We start from the raw sequence: 16,434 nt of genomic DNA, 5'->3' as shown, positions 1-16,434 counted from the left end.
CCTTTATTGAAATTATTTTGTAAAAGGCAAAACTTATAATATGTTTTATAATATCTGCATTTATTTCAAACTATACAATGTTAAAAGCACAGTATATAACCTGATTTAATATAATTTAAAAAAAGAAGTGCGCGCGTGCGCTATCGTGCCAATTGCGTAATTAATGCTGCACACATTTCGAAAAATTCCATTGTGTGATGGCCTGTTGCTTGCGGAGGCGGCAATGTTGGATCTATAAAAGAATATATATATATATATATATTTTTTTTATACGCAAGTTATGTTTATGTAATAATCAGTAAGTCAAATATATTTTTTAAGATTTAATTTACCTCGTCCAATGTCTTCTTCTTCGCTGGATAAAGATTTAAAGTCTAATAAGTAACTCTTATGATCTACTTGATATAATTGTAATGACATCTTGCTATATCTGTCAGTCAGTTTATTTTTATGTCTTACTCTAACACTGTATGTATTTACAATCTTCCATTCCTGAAAAGGATAATTTGCGTGACATCATGTTTAAGCAACCAATTGTTATACAACTTCCACATGTAATTAATCTTACAAAATTAAGCGCTTTCATAGCACGATAAACTTCATTCATAATGTCATTGGGCTTGGATTGTGATCTAATTCCTAAATGCCATTTTGCCCTTTTCACAGGCGTACCGCGATTTCCTTGTATCTGTGTAGGTGCGCTGCCTTGCGAACCTTGACGTTCGCGATATGCTGTAACATTGTCATTACATGTATAAAGGATGGCTAAGATATTTTTTTTTTAGTAGCCTTTATAGATTTATTCTTATATAAAAAAGAGAGAGAACAAAGACAATTTCTAATAAGAAATTCATTAATTGATGAGTCACATTGATTCATTCATATTTTTTACATACGTGCAATTCTTTCTGGATGAGGTTTCAGTGGACTGCTGTTTGCCTCGTTTGGACTAAACGCTACAGGCGGAGGACTAGATGCCACATAAAAATCTTTCAATTCTGCCTTAGCAGCTTCATCCGCGATTCTCTTATTGTCTATGATTAAGTGATAAGCGATTGCCAATTGATCATGTGGATCACCACCCAACAGCGCAGAATGTACTTCTGGTTCTTTCACATTAAATTTTTCACATACTTCATTCACAGCATCTATATCGATAACTGAAGAATCTTGTTCGACAGGTGATGGAAATAAGTATGACGGTAAATCTTTTTGAAACCATTCGTGTTTTCTGAAATAGAAAAGTATGTATGAGGCATAGTAATAGCAGTGTTAATTCAATATTTTGAAAAAAAAATACATCATCAATGTACTTAATATCTTCGATAGTCGCTCTCTTCATTGGATCCACTTGCAACATGTGGCATAAGAGGCTAACAACACTTTTGTTTAAATATTCCGGAATAGGAAAAACACCAGCTAAAATTAAAGATTCCAATTAATCCTGCCATTTAAGGTGCCTTTGAAAAAATTTCCAGTGTACCGGCTGACATTTCTTTTGAGAAGGATAACTTACATTTAATCTTGCGAAAGAGAGTAGGAACATGCTCGTCGTCGAATGGCAAGGTACCACAGAGTAGCGCATACAATATAACACCACATGACCAAATATCGACTTCAGGACCGGCGTATAATTTACCGGATATCACTTCTGGTGCAGCGTAATTCGGAGAGCCGCATGAAGTACGCAAGAACTCTCCGTCCATCATCATGTTTGACAGACCTACATTTTTGTAGAAGAACATTTTATCACCTATACATAATGGGAGTGTCGATATGACAATTATATCTAAGTACCGAAGTCTGCAATTTTCACATGGAGATTGTGATCTAACAGAAGATTTTCTGGCTTTAAATCACGATGTACTATCATATGTCGATGGCAATAATCGACGCCTGATATGATCTGTTGGAAAAATCGTCGCGCTTCGTATTCCTTAAGCTTGCCGTGTTTAACGATATAATCGAACAGCTCTCCTCCTGAGACGTATTCCATTATCATGAATATATCTGTAGGAGTACTTATGACCTGATATCTACGTGAAACATATATTAAAATTTGGATTATACGAACTATTTATTTAAAAAAAGACACGTCAAATAGGGAAAATAAACATGTATGTATATTACTGTTGTGTATGTTGACAGACCATTTCTCCCTCTCTCACTTCAAAATTAAAAATTCTCCAAAATTTATTTCTTTAATTTATTATTTCTCAAATAATTGATATGTAACTACGATATATTAAATAAAATTAATACTTACAGCTTAATGATATGAGGATGTCTGAAGAGCTTGAGATTTTGTATTTCTCTGCGAATTTTGCCCACGACATCCAGGCTCTTAATTTTTTGGCGATTCAGAATCTTCACAGCAACTTTGTGTTTCGTTAAAACATGTTCCCCAACTGTGAATAGTATTATACATGAAACAGTATAATACATGAAAAAGCTTACAATTTTAGGTAGAATAATAAAAAGAGAATTTCAACATATTGTATACACACGTACTTTTTACTTTACCAAATGTACCCACACCTAAAGTCTGACCTAACGTATAATGGCCTATTTTAACAATAGGTTGCGGTTGATTACTCGGGAGTTTTTCAGACATCGTGAATCTTCTGCTATTATTGAATAATAAAATTTATTATCTTAAAGTTATATTCTTAAAATAATATTGTGTCGACAACCATATCAATTTAAAAGAAATCTACGAAATCAATTCATCAAACACTGAGTAATCTATCGAGCATTCTAAAAACATTTGAAAATTTCAGGATTTTGGAAAAACTACTCTATGTCCTTTTGCTTTATATAGGTTTACTTTTTGTAGTTAAACTAGCGTACACTTTTTTGTTTTTAAAATGAAATAGATATATATTTGAAATTTGATGAAAGCGGGAAGGAAAATTTTAATACAACAATAAAAAATATATATATCATGACAACATTATTGTAGCGCACTAATAAAAATATTAAACACAAATGAATTTTAAGCAATTGTAGTTTTATTATTTCGAATTACAGAGACTTCTGTTTTTCAGGTAGATATAAAATTTCAGATAGATAAATTTGTTAAAAACAGATTTTGCAAAGTGTTTGCTACAAATTTTATTGATAGTAAAATTTGCTAATAACATCAACTGTAGAAACCGAGCAAAATTTTTATCATTTATGTGATATATTCCATTTAAATAATTACGAAATAAAATCAAAAATAACTATTCAATAAGAATCTTATTCAACTACAAATTCTATTCAATTTTTATCTAGCTATCAGATTATATCGACGGATTCTATTAATAGAATATAAGCTTAACGTAACTAGTATTGATGCCAAATAGATGTTGAGATATTCTACTTAAATCTACTTATATTGCGTACTAAGATTATTATTATTATTGTAAATTCTCAAGAAATAGTTGCGACATGCACATATACAAATGTACAGGGTTGGCCATATTCGACGGAAAGATGTTTTTTTTTTCAATCATGGGAAAGAGATGTTAGATCGAGTAACGACGTTTCCCATGATTGAAAAAAAAACATCTTTCCGTCGAATATGGCCAACCCTGTATTTATCCATCCAACATAAGAACTATGCCCAGTTTGAGCCTCGGCAACATTGAGACCTTGCTAGGATTGTAGAGTATAAAAAAAAGATTAAAAAATTCTATATGCACAATTTTGTAAAAGGAATCTGAGTGCTACAGCTGTTCGAAGTTCGCTATTATGATCATGTATTGTGTACCATGTAGGACTGATTTTATTCGATTTCTCGAATCATTTAGTATCTCCAATCTTGAAGAAGATAACTAAAACCTTTTTTGAATCCCTAATGAATAATTATAAGTGATATATATTAATATTAATGATATATATTATAAGTGATATATATTAATGAATAGTTATAAGTGATATATATTAATAATGAAGAGGAGAGAGAGAGAGAGAGAGAGACATGCAAAATATAGAACAAAAGGTTTTAATTGGCTAATTAAAATGTGGCCAATATATGGATCTTATCTCTCTTCAGCTTTCTCATCGGAATTCTCTAAAAGTAAAAAAACTGGCATATGGATGTCTTCGTCAAAGTATTGAGTATATCCCAGATATTATATAACTGTCAATTGGATTAATGAACTGTATCAAATACATTTTTTAGATATTACTTCAATGTCTTTAGTACAATCCATTTTATCTCCGTCACCACGGGGAGGTGCCCTAAATGCAGAAAAATTGGATAAGACTAAGTGGTACATGGTCATAATAGCGAACTTTGGGTAGTTCTAACACTCAGGAAACCTATAAAGTTGGGAATTTTTAATTCTCTTTTGATACCTTAAAATTTTAGACATGTCTCAAAGTTGTTCGTCCGAGGCCCAAATTCCCCTATAAAACTGCATAACCCTTTCCTGTCTAATTGAAAATTATATTTCAAATAAAATATGATTCAATACTAGCTTTTTCTATTGTCATGACAGACTGAAGAATTGAAAAAGAAAAACAGAAACTGTTAATTGTCATGATCTTCATTGTAGTCAGTTATTATTTGCAATGATTTTGAAGAAGTAAATATCAGTTAAGAAAACCACTTATTATATGCAACAATGTACACCTTATTTATCAAGCGTTTACATAACAAAATAATTTTCTTACACGCGATGTTGCAACAAAATAATAACGAAGAATCGAGATTTTACAGAAATGCGCAATAAAAATGGCACGGAACAGTTCCAATCACCTGACACTATTTACATGCTTTTAGATTTCTTATCATACGAGGTATACCTGCCGATTTTATCGAATCAATCTGTATCGCACTGTTCGAGTGGATGGCGATAGAACGAGGATTTGTTTTATATTGTCTACATAAAAATCGCTATATAAAAATAATTGTAGACGCGTCTGAAGCATCCATTATAAAATTCGTAGATATGTGTCTCACGATCACTCACACTCAAAAGACGTCGGAGCAAATAAAAAGTTAACGGACCCAAATGGGACCAACTCCGAAACTCTCAACTGATATCGGTGACGCTTGATGCGAAGTTTCGACTCTTCCAGAGTTTCCAATGTCGGAAAATGAATTCTCCGCTTTAACGCGTAAGCTGAGCGAACGCTCTCCGTTTTCTCGATGACTCTTAACCTCTTCGTAGTTGTTAATATATATGCTGCCTTTAATATATCCTTTAATGTATACGCCAATATATGCTGCCTGCGCTGCTCCACCCCACTCTACTTTGCATTAAATGATCATATAATCACTAACTGTCATTGTGGACATATGATTTCAATTACTCCAATTAAAGGGCTGCACACAATGGAAAAAATATTAGAAACAAACAGGAATAAGCATTAATGCACATATTCATAATCAGGTTTTATTAATATTAAGGTTTCCTTAAATTTATTTTTAGATACTCTACGAATTATTTTATTGACATCTAAAGACAAAGCATCTAAAGATAAACTTCTTCTTAGCTCCTGTCTTCACTAAAGATGAACTTAAGGAAGCTTTAAATAAGCCTGACAATGAATATGGACATATGATTTCAACTTATTAGAAATCAATTACATCAGAATACACGATTTCTAGTAGGTCGAAATCTTAATATTTATCTTTTCATTCCTAATATTTCCTCCATTAGTAGGGTCTAACTTTGAGGCCGTAAGAAATTGACGAATTAATCAAATATGAGAAAAATAATCAAATATAAAGTTAGAAACGCACAGAAAAACGTAAATTTATATTGATTCTAATCTGTTAACTTATATACCGTAATAATCCGTAAGAATTAACCAATCATAGTTGACTATTCCGCTTTCATTCGACTTTGATTGGTCAATTCTTTGATTACGACATAAATTAGCAAATAATGATCAGTATAAATCCTTTAAACAGTAAGTGAATCGATCAATCACAGTAGAAAACACAGTAAAGTGATTACTTGCTTTAGGTGCATTCATATTTCATGTGGATGGATGCATTCGATACTGTTCTTTGGTTTATATTTTTAGATTTAACGGAATATGCCAATCAGATGTAAGAGTTCATTGGAGTATATAGTAAGTTGTTGTGCAGCAGAGAAAAGAATAATCATGACCACGATTTAGCTGTTATTAAGTCCCATAATATAGACATACATCCATGATTTTGTGATTTTCTTTTGTGTAAATCTATAATAAATTTATAGAATGGTTTTGATTAGCATAATTCAATTTATCCAATACATTCATGATTATATATAGTGATACAAAAGTAACCTACACAATTGCATTTTACAATCGAATTCGCCATTGCTCATCATGAGCTCAGTGTGGGTTGTTAGGTGTTTCTGACGTTCAGAGAAGGTATTTTGAGAACAACAGTGGTAACTTTATTTAACTATGATTTATATTGCGTAATTTTGCGTTTAAATTGCTTGACGAATCGTCGAGATTTCTTGCTACATCCTCGGTAGTTGCTGCAATAACAGTTTTTGGAGACATATGTCTTGCATTAACTGTCCTCCCTAGTTAGGTTAATTCGTCATTGACTGTGTGATAAAGTTTGTTTATTATATAATAATATAAACTGGTGTTGCTAGCCTGACGAGATGTTGAGATTACCGATCGTGCGGGCCACAGGCCTGGCAGGTGGAAGGCATTGCGCTGTCAGTTTCCATATGACGTCCAATAAGTCGCAACAGGAGCTGGTTGAACTTTTCATCGACGACAAGCCTGTGCAAGTACCACCGGGAACAACAGTCCTACAGGTTTGAGTCTATGTATTTTTCATGTTCTTTCTACCTTCAGTTTTTTCGTATATCTCCTGTTACAAAGAATAATATAATTTCTAAATCTATAATACATTTTGTGTGTGTGTGTGTGTGTGCGTGTGTGTGTGTGTGTGCGTGCGTGCGTGTATATTTACGAGTCGATAGGAAAGTCACTGAAACTGAAGCTAGTTGTTATATTGTAATTAACAAGATAAAACAAGTTAAACATTATTATGAAAGGAACTTGTCATTTGTTTTAACTTTTAATATATTACTCAAAATGAATATAGTCCATTCATGGACTGGAAGAAAATAAATATAGAGAAATTGAAAATTTAGATGTTTGGCTATATATGTTTGGAAAATCTTCGATGTATAGTCATTTCCATGAAAAAAATTTTTAATTCGTTGAAGATATAATTATAGTTAAAATATATATTTAATAGTATTTAAATTTAAAAATATCTCTGTTAATGTGCAAATTCATCGAAGATGACATTAACATTTTTTTTTTAACATATTACTGAGTGATACAATTAGCCAGTATTTATAATATTTTATAATATTCATTTTTATAATAAAATTTTCTAATATTTTCATAAGTTTATATATACATACACATTTCTTTTGTATTGTATGCAAATAAAAAATAAAACTAATTGGTATCTTTTACAATATAGTATGTTTAATGAATTATAGTATGTTTAATGTATAATATTATATTTGCCCACTCATTACAAAATAATACAAAATAACCATTTAATTTCAGCAACTTTCTAATATATAAGAATTCTTAATTAAGAGACATAATTGTCAAGATGCTTTGTAAAAATAAATAAAATCGAAATGACATTTAACTAACAGTAGTAAATAAGTTTATTTCAGTATAAAGACAAAATTATCACAATTTTTATGGTAAAATTTATATTCTAAAACTAATAAACAATATTTTTGTTTCATCATAAAAAAAACTACCACTTTTATATATAAATTGTAATTTTTAATTATAAACAATAAAAAAAGAGATTCTCATTATATGTATATAAATATTATTTTAATATGCACATTACACTTAATAATAAAAGTAGGTAATAACATTCATGTGAAAAAAATGTTTCTTTTAGGCTGCTGCCAAGGTGGGAGTTGAAATACCAAGATTCTGTTATCATGAACGTCTTGCTGTAGCTGGAAATTGCAGGATGTGTCTTGTTGAAATAGAGAAGCAAGTTAAGGTAATAGCTATTAGATATTTTGCTATTCTATTGTAACATAACAATAACAATAGAATAGCTTAAAAAGGATAAAATGAGTCAATAATTAATAGATGGTATTTGTCTTAAATCAATCTTACAGCCAGTTGCTGCATGCGCTATGCCAGTAATGAAAGGCTGGAGAGTGAAAACCAACTCTGACCTCACACGGAAAGCTCGCGAGGGTGTTATGGAATTTCTGTTGGTTAATCATCCACTAGACTGTCCAATCTGTGACCAGGGCGGCGAATGTGATTTACAAGATCAAAGTATGGCTTTCGGAAGTGACAGGAGTAGATTCGTTGATATTAATTTCTCTGGAAAAAGAGCAGTAGAGGATAAAGACATGGGGCCATTAATCAAGACAGTTATGACACGCTGCATACATTGCACAAGGTGTATCCGATTCGCTTCGGAAGTAGCTGGTATTGATGACTTAGGAACTACAGGTCGTGGCAATGATATGCAGGTAAATTGAATACTTTATATATATATTTCAAATATAATCATTCATTTATTGCGAATATGTATTACTTAAAGATAAATTGTTTTTTGTAATTCTTATATGACTATAGCGAGAATTTCAGATTCTTGAAATATATACATATATCAATCTGAAGACACGTAGTGTCTAGGTATTAAGACATGGCGCGGTATAACATATACTTTATATTTAACTTTTTTATATTTATATTTATTAAATATAAATATTTATAATAAATTTATAATAAATATTTATTATATTTATATTTTTTATATTTATTAAATAACGTTCTTAAAAATTATATGACAATTATATAATGATTTTAAAGGTGGGAACATATGTTGAGAAAATGTTCTTATCAGAATTGTCTGGCAATATCATCGATCTTTGTCCAGTGGGTGCACTAACTAGTAAGCCATATGCGTTTGTTGCTCGTCCCTGGGAGACACGTCGTACTGACAGTATTGATGTTCATGATGCTGTTGGTAGCAATATAGTTATCTCTCACAGAACTGGAGAGGTCTTAAGAATACTACCAAGAGTAAATGAGGTAAATATCTTTAATTTATGCGCGCGCGCGCGCGTGTGTGTGTGTGTGTACATGCGGGCGTGCGTATTTACAATAAAGAATATAAAAGATGTTTAATTGTGTTACACGTTACTATAATAATAATTAATGATGATAATTTTTCTAGGAGGTAAACGAGGAATGGCTCTCAGACAAAGCTCGTTTCTCATATGATGGACTCAAAAGGCAAAGACTTATTACTCCAATGATGAAGATCAACGGAAAATTGGAAGCTGTAGATTGGGAAGATGCACTTGTCGCTGGTAGGATTGATTAGTATTTATTGCGCATGTGCACTTAACAAATCCGTCATGTTTCGTATATAATAAAATTGATCAGTAACATTCAGTTCTTTATTATTGATTAGCTGCTAGATCTCTAGCGAATGTGCCAATGGACAAATGCGCCGCGATTGCTGGGAAATTGGCAGACGCGGAAGCCCTTATTGCTATGAAAGATTTAGTGAACAAATTGGGCAGCGAGGGATTAGCTACGGAACAATGCTTCCCGAAAGACGGTTCGGGTATTGATCTCAGAAGTAGCTATCTTTTGAACAACACTATTGCTGCAGTTGAAGACGCAGATGTTGTAATACTAATCGGTACAAATCCAAGATATGAAGCACCACTAATAAACACACGTCTTAGGAAGGGCTATCTACATGGTGAACAAACAATTGCCCTCATTGGCCCGGATGTAGACTTAACATATGAACATGAGGTATTATCAATTTTTATCTATTTTAGGGAAATGTAGAATATTTTACAAAATGTAATTTTTTTTTATATAGCATTTAGGAGAGTCTTTTGATGTAATAACAAAATTACAAAATGGTTCGCATCCTTTCTGTGCGACTCTGAGAGAGGCTAAAAAACCACTCGTTATCTTGGGCGCCGACCAGCTAACTCGACAGGATGGAGCTAAAATTCTCTATGAAACGCAAGCATTAGCGAAGGCTTTAGGAGATAACTCAAAAGTGAGCCATTATTGACTTTTTTTGTATAATCTTATAGAAATTATATTAATTATATTTTGCCTTAGGCTCCCCAGGATTGGAAGATTTTGAACATACTGCATACAAACGCATCTCAAGTCGCCGCCTTAGATATCGGCTATGGTTCGACTGTAGAAGAAATTAAGAAACAACAACCAAAAATTCTGTTTCTTTTGGGCGCTGATGACGCAAATATTAAGAAGGAAGATTTTCCAAACACATTTATCATTTATATAGGCATGTATACCACAATCCTAAAAATATATGTAAAGTTAATTATATTTATATTCTAATATCAAGTTACAAGTGATTCATGATTGAATATCATTTATGATTCTAGGAAGTCATGGTGATGCTGGAGCAGCCATTGCGGATATTATACTAGCTGGAGCAGCATACACTGAAAAAGTCGCAAGTTACGTTAATACAGAAGGTCGCTCCCAACAAACATGCGCAGCAATTACGCCGCCTGGCTTAGCACGACCAGATTGGAAAATTATTCGCGCTCTTTCTGAAGTAAATAAATTTTTATAGCAAAATCTTGCGTTGCCTATTAAATAATTAAGTTAAGATACAAAATATCGCATATTTTTGTTAAATTTGTAGCTGGCTGGAGTTACTTTGCCCTATGATGATCTAAATGACGTAAGATCCAGGCTTGAAGAGGTTGCGCCTCATCTGGTCAGATATGGCAATGTTGAGTCAGCTAATTTCTTTAAGCAAGCTTTGGAAATAGCTAAGGTTTGTATCTTGTGATTGTGATAAATATTTTAAATTCAAAATAATATCTTTATATATTGTTTGTACATGTAGCATCAGTCTGGAGGATCATTTTCATCAGATCCTGTGGATATCAAACATAAGACGTTGGATCAGTTCTTCATGACTGACGTAGTGTCACGAGCATCTTTAACTATGGCAAAGTGCGTTCAAGCAGTCATGAAACAACGACAAAGTGCAGTATAAATCTGTATCTGATATTGCATTGGATAAAATTCTCATCTACTAGTTATTTGATATTATTGGCTAGATATTACAAGATCCCGCAGCCAATGACAAAAAATGCCCTGTTCCAGATACATAAAAAAAGCATTAAGATGTATCTATAGAGTTCTATTATACTACTGTATATTAAATTATTGAAAATGGGAATTTACAAATGTTGTTCCTGTCAGTCCTGTTAATTGTACATTCGTAGAAGTAGTAAGTTATTTAAAATAAATATAATAAAAATATATTTCTTTTGGATAACTCTTTATAAACATCGCAAAAATTGCACATCAAATTATGTTTAGCATATTGTTACGCCCGCGAAAGACACCTTTCGGCTTGAGCGGTGTCGCGTTACCTTAAGAAGATAGCCGCGAAGCGTGTCTTGTCAACAAGAGAAAGTTCGATTTAGATTTTGATGGATAAAGATTTTCTGTACGAACGCGCGCTTCCTTCTTGAATAAAGTTCTTTTATATACTCTTCTTTCCGTGCGTGCATCAGATTTCTCTCTGCGTGTTCCTGCGTGCGTATGCGTGCGGCACGAGAATGGTGCGGCGGGCATGATAATATGTAGGAATGGTTAGCATCAATTTCTTCAGTTCAAATGTAATCTGCTTTTACAATTAATTACATTTTTTACAAATTTTTTGTTTCATTAGAATATATATTAAAACATAGTTATATAGAATTAGAATGAAATTATATAGTCCAATTTACTTAAAATATCTATTCATTAAATCGAATTTTTACATTTTAACTTCTAGAGACTGAACATTCACTTATATAATATAATTATGTGTATGCATTTGTGTACACATTTTCGAATATACATTTGCAAATGTGCAAATACATACACATATATCTGTATATATATTTTGTTTATTTATGACACATTAAGTGAAATCTTACAAAATGTGAAAAAGAAAAGGTTTACAGGTAAAAGAATTCTGTTATTAATTTATTTGAAAGAATGTCAATTAAAGTGTCTTAATTACTTGATTCTGGTTGATCATCTGTATCAAGTTCACCGGAACTTTCATCGGATTCAATCTAAAAAGAGAGAAGATACTTATTTTATCATATATTATATGAAGAACAGCTTCATAAAGCACATACCTTATCCCCTAATTCAATTAATCTTTCTTTATACAGTGTAATTTTACTATCTTGATCTGTTAAGAGTTCTAAAAGAGCTTCTTGATCTTTCTTCAATTTTTCAAGCTCATCAATCTTCAATTTCAATTGAGATTCTAAATCTGATTCCTTGTTTTCTTTGTCTTTCTCATTGTGTTGTTGCATTATGTGCGTATATTCCGCTAAACGATTTTCTAAATCTGCAACCATTGTTTTATACATTTGCAATTCCTTTTCCAAATCCACATTATTACTAGAAGCGCTTGTTTCTTTTCCATCTCCTATATTAGCTTGTGCAGCTCGAAGAACCAAATTTTGATCTCGAAGATGACTAACGGTTGAGCGAAGTTCTTGTACTTGTGCCTACAAAAATGTTAAAAATTTTTTGTAATATATTCTATAAATTTGTATTTTTCTAAAAAGAAATTAGTTTCTACCTCAAATTCTTGTTTTTCTTTTGTAAGAAAATCATTAGCTTGATTTAGCCTTTGAATCTGTATATCCTGCTCTCTAATAAGATCTTTGTATTGTGAAATTAATGTATTATTAGGTAAATTCATTACAGATAATTGATTCTTGTTTTCATTATTAGCATCTATCACCGATTTTATTATAATACCTAAAAAAACAAAAAAACGAAAAATTTTATTTGCGTTTCAAAAATTTAACAACACAATTTTCTTTACGATTGTAAAAAATTTGAATGTTTGATGTATCTAAGTACCTTCCAAACTTTTTAATAACCTGCAAAATTCGTGATCCAATAAAAGTTCCGACGGATTCTTAGCTGAAGGCTGTGGATGTTTTAGTGTTCGGGAATATATCTCGTGTCTAGCAATACCACCGATTGCATCTTGAAACTTTTCCCAACCTATTCTATTCTCTATTAAATTGCACACTTTTTCCTATAAAATAATATAGATAAGTTTTATTAGTTGCACAATATTCACTTTATATATTGAATTTGTACAAATATTGATAGTATTTACTTTTGTGTAAGTAGGAACGCTATCATCGTTGAAGTGTACGCAAATACCGATAAGCAAGGCGCACATACTCTGCAGTAAGGTCTCTTGTAAGTCATCGTTATTTTCTTGTGATGACAAAAGAGCTGTTAAATATGCTACCGAAGAATCGATAGCCAGGAATGATTTTACAGCAAGTGGACAATACGAGGTCCATCGACAAAGCAGAATCAGCAGGCCCAATTTACACTGCGTTTTGTTACCCTGCTGTAATAACATAACGCACTGTTGCATAAGTGTCACTGGTGGTTTCCCAATATTGGTTGCGAGAAGTACTCTTAAAAGTTGTTCCTTTTGACTTATGTTCTCGATCAAAGCATGAGATAACGCTACAGCGGAAAACCAATTTGACAAAGAATCTATAGAGAATAATCCGCCACACAATAACTGTCCTAACAACAGATATATGCGAAATAATGTTATTTCACAGTTTAGTCAAAAGCGTTTATCTAGAATTGGTGGTATTTTTTTATATTATACATTTATAAAAGAGATTATGAACCTGTAGTTAGTGATGGTGCCTCGTTGCCTTGTGGTAATAAAGTCTGGACTAACTGCGTTTGTCCTACCTCATTCTTGTACAAGAAGCATTGAAAGCAATATAATACTGAACATCGCAAAACAAATGGTTGTTTTTCATTCACCATGGACATTAGTAAGACAACAATAGCTGGCCTATAATATACTTATATGTAATTTGTAAGTCTTTTATTATTCTGAAAAATATGTGTGTGATAGAAAATGGATGAGATTAACATGTATCTAAGATATACCTTGGAGGAGTGCTCGGTGCCATAACACCCGCCAAAAATTCTTGATTACTAGCATTCCCTCTTATTACTTCTGCTACAGTGTTAATGGTCTCTGTTAATACATCCGCTGGTACGCCGCTAGCCATCAATATATCGCACAAAGCTTGCAATAATCCGCATGCTCTCATAGTTCGTTGACAAGCTGCGACTGCCTTCATATATACAATTGTTTAGTTATTAATTAAAGATAATATACAGACATTGGAAATTTTATATAGCGCCACAATATTATTTTCTTACCTGAGCAGGAGCACTTGGTGCTACTAGCGCTCGTACAACTTGTACCATGCAATGAACATTAGAAACTTTCTGGGGACTCCATCCACCAAAATTATTATCCTCCATTTCATTGGGAATTTGAAACATTGGTGTTAATTTCTGAATGTAGCTACCTGCATAATGCAACACAAAAATTATTATAAAACGGTGAGATCATAAAAATTGTCGGAAAGATCTAATTGTAAGTATATTACCTTCTTTAAAAAAGTTTTGGTTACTAACGTTTCCTCTGAGAAGATTTAACATTAATAGAAGGCAATCTTCTACAACAATACCACCATCTGCATTACCCTCTTGCTCAATGACGTCAAATATGCGATCAAATGCATTTTCAAATGCTACTATTTTTTGTATGTTAGCATTTCCTTTTGTTAATTGGATGAGCAACAACAAGACCTACATAAATAATATATTATAAACAAAGCATTCTCATTATATCCCTTATATCAAGCTCGTTATATTGCTCATTGGTAAATTTAGCTTACATCATTGCGTATAACTTCTCTGCTATCACTTAGCAAATCCATCAATTTAGAGACACCCATAGGACTGACCAAGATTATTTCCTGAATATCTTTAGACCTGTTTGCCAATAAATGCGTCAGTAACTTCAGCGCTGGCCACCTGACACGAAAGTCAAACTCTTCAAGAAATGCCAGCACCAAACCAACGCTATCTGAATGCTTGATAAATATTTCTGTAAATTGTTCTCCTATCTTGTTCTTGGGACCGTGTTTATCCACTAAAATAATACAAAGAGATTAGATATAAAATTGATATAACAATAAAACTCAAGATGTGTTCTCTATGACTGAAGTATATGCTTATTATATTTAAAATAAGATAATATAATCTTAGTTTACACCATTTAATGTACCAACTAGCAACTTTCTATTAAATTATCTTAATTTCAGCAATAAACATATGCACAATACATGTATTTAAGTGATTATCTTGATGTATATTGTATCTTAATATACCTTTTAAACATATCAATGAAATTAAGATAATTTAATAGAAAATTATTAATTCGAATATATTTAAATGACGATATTGAAGAAGTCTTAAATGATCATGTACATTAGGCTGTACATTTGACAAAAACAAACTAGAAAGTTTTAGTGCAGTCCAATGCAACAAGAATAGTCGTTTAATCTTACCCTCCTCATCAAACATTTCAGGATTTGTTATATTGCAAAGAGTATCCAAGGCCAAGCCGATTATCTCACAATCCGTTCTGTCCATCTCCAACACTTGCCTCAATGCATCCATTCCTTGAGCACCCACTTCCACACGGAACGTGCGAGACATTGCCTTGAGCGCACGGCAAGCATCTCTTCTATCATCAAGCAGACTAGAAGATTGCAACCTGTCTACTAGTCTCTCCACCTATATCAAAACATACAAATATTGTAAGAGCAACAGCTTTGCATTGCAAACTATTTACAACTTAATTTACCGACAAAGCTTTATTGATAATTAGTAGCAACGTAATCACATAAAAATGTACAGCGTTTATTCAAAACATAGGGAAGTAACTTTCAATGTGTGAAACATAAAATATTTGTTAGTTCCACTCACTGTATCGGCACCCGTTGACTGTGTACCAACGGGAGCGGTTCCTAAGACGGATTTCAGACTGCTTTTAAAATATTCCATTTCTTTCTCTTTCTCTCAACGAGCTTTCCACTGTTTGTCAATGTAAATTACACGTCACACGTCGACATTTTAAATCCAAGTGATGCCCCGATTACCCCAATGCCGCTTACGCGCTTCCCCTCAAAAACCTTGAGGCTTGAAGAGTCATGAAAGTGAATAGAGTTAAAACATTGCGTTTAGCGGATTTAACAGTTGAATGAGCGTTCGCTGCTATTGATGTATTCTTCCAGATCTAAAATGCTGATTGGATGATATGAAAGAATACACCAATAACAACGAGTGCTCATTCAACTATTGAGTTCACTGAACGCAGCCATTGAACACGTTGGACAGGTGGAGTAAGTGCTGTATTGATTTACCTATTTTAGTGTTATAAATAATTTAATTCTTTTAAAGTTATGAGGTTATCGTGACAATAAAGGAAATGTAATTAAAAGGTTTAAATTATTTATTAACACTGAAAATATACAATAT

The 16,434-nt window shown here is 32.4% G+C and overlaps 3 protein-coding genes across 10 annotated transcripts; 1 reads left to right on the top strand and 2 right to left on the bottom strand.

Annotated features, from left to right (window-relative positions):
* Positions 1-41: 41 nt before the first annotated feature.
* On the bottom strand, positions 42-5,102 carry AMPKalpha (AMP-activated protein kinase alpha subunit). Of its 5 annotated transcripts, none has more exons than XM_087404091.1 (10): positions 4,962-5,102; positions 2,512-2,627; positions 2,267-2,408; positions 1,798-2,036; positions 1,517-1,723; positions 1,314-1,419; positions 897-1,231; positions 569-732; positions 333-492; positions 42-232 (listed from the first exon to the last, which is right to left on the bottom strand). In XM_087404091.1, the coding sequence occupies exons 2-10, from the start codon at positions 2,612-2,614 to the stop codon at positions 141-143; spliced, it is 1,548 nt and encodes a 515-aa protein (XP_087260217.1). In that variant the 5' UTR covers positions 2,615-2,627; positions 4,962-5,102; the 3' UTR covers positions 42-140. The 5 variants fall into 5 exon arrangements, with proteins under 5 accessions (XP_087260217.1, XP_011054852.1, XP_011054854.1 ...); XM_011056550.2 differs by having other exon boundaries at positions 2,512-2,624; XM_011056552.2 differs by lacking the exon at positions 4,962-5,102 and adding an exon at positions 4,795-4,952.
* ND-75 (NADH dehydrogenase (ubiquinone) 75 kDa subunit) lies at positions 4,971-11,297 on the top strand. Of its 3 annotated transcripts, none has more exons than XM_087404088.1 (12): positions 4,971-5,109; positions 6,594-6,761; positions 7,889-7,996; positions 8,118-8,483; positions 8,827-9,048; positions 9,194-9,329; positions 9,434-9,786; positions 9,857-10,042; positions 10,108-10,297; positions 10,401-10,576; positions 10,667-10,801; positions 10,874-11,297. In XM_087404088.1, the coding sequence occupies exons 2-12, from the start codon at positions 6,603-6,605 to the stop codon at positions 11,024-11,026; spliced, it is 2,184 nt and encodes a 727-aa protein (XP_087260214.1). In that variant the 5' UTR covers positions 4,971-5,109; positions 6,594-6,602; the 3' UTR covers positions 11,027-11,297. The 3 variants fall into 3 exon arrangements, with proteins under 3 accessions (XP_087260214.1, XP_011054858.1, XP_087260213.1); XM_011056556.2 differs by lacking the exon at positions 4,971-5,109 and adding an exon at positions 6,101-6,357; XM_087404087.1 differs by lacking the exon at positions 4,971-5,109 and having other exon boundaries at positions 10,108-10,301; positions 10,405-10,576.
* p115 (general vesicular transport factor p115) lies at positions 11,298-16,158 on the bottom strand. 2 transcript variants are annotated; one of them, XM_011056555.2, is made up of 13 exons: positions 15,883-16,158; positions 15,462-15,690; positions 14,787-15,043; positions 14,496-14,697; positions 14,263-14,414; positions 13,984-14,174; positions 13,713-13,885; positions 13,175-13,602; positions 12,910-13,090; positions 12,623-12,804; positions 12,168-12,548; positions 12,047-12,101; positions 11,298-11,662 (listed from the first exon to the last, which is right to left on the bottom strand). In XM_011056555.2, exons 1-13 carry the CDS (start codon positions 15,958-15,960, stop codon positions 11,652-11,654), a joined length of 2,520 nt encoding a protein of 839 aa, XP_011054857.1. In that variant the 5' UTR covers positions 15,961-16,158; the 3' UTR covers positions 11,298-11,651. The 2 variants fall into 2 exon arrangements, with proteins under 2 accessions (XP_011054857.1, XP_087260209.1); XM_087404083.1 differs by lacking the exon at positions 11,298-11,662 and having other exon boundaries at positions 11,764-12,101; positions 15,883-16,155.
* Positions 16,159-16,434: the final 276 nt, after the last annotated feature.

This window comes from Acromyrmex echinatior, chromosome 3 (assembly GCF_024713525.1).
Source record: "Acromyrmex echinatior isolate Ae372 chromosome 3, ASM2471352v2, whole genome shotgun sequence".
Classification (NCBI taxonomy): domain Eukaryota; kingdom Metazoa; phylum Arthropoda; class Insecta; order Hymenoptera; family Formicidae; genus Acromyrmex; species Acromyrmex echinatior.
This window is presented reverse-complemented; position numbering and strand designations above follow the sequence as displayed.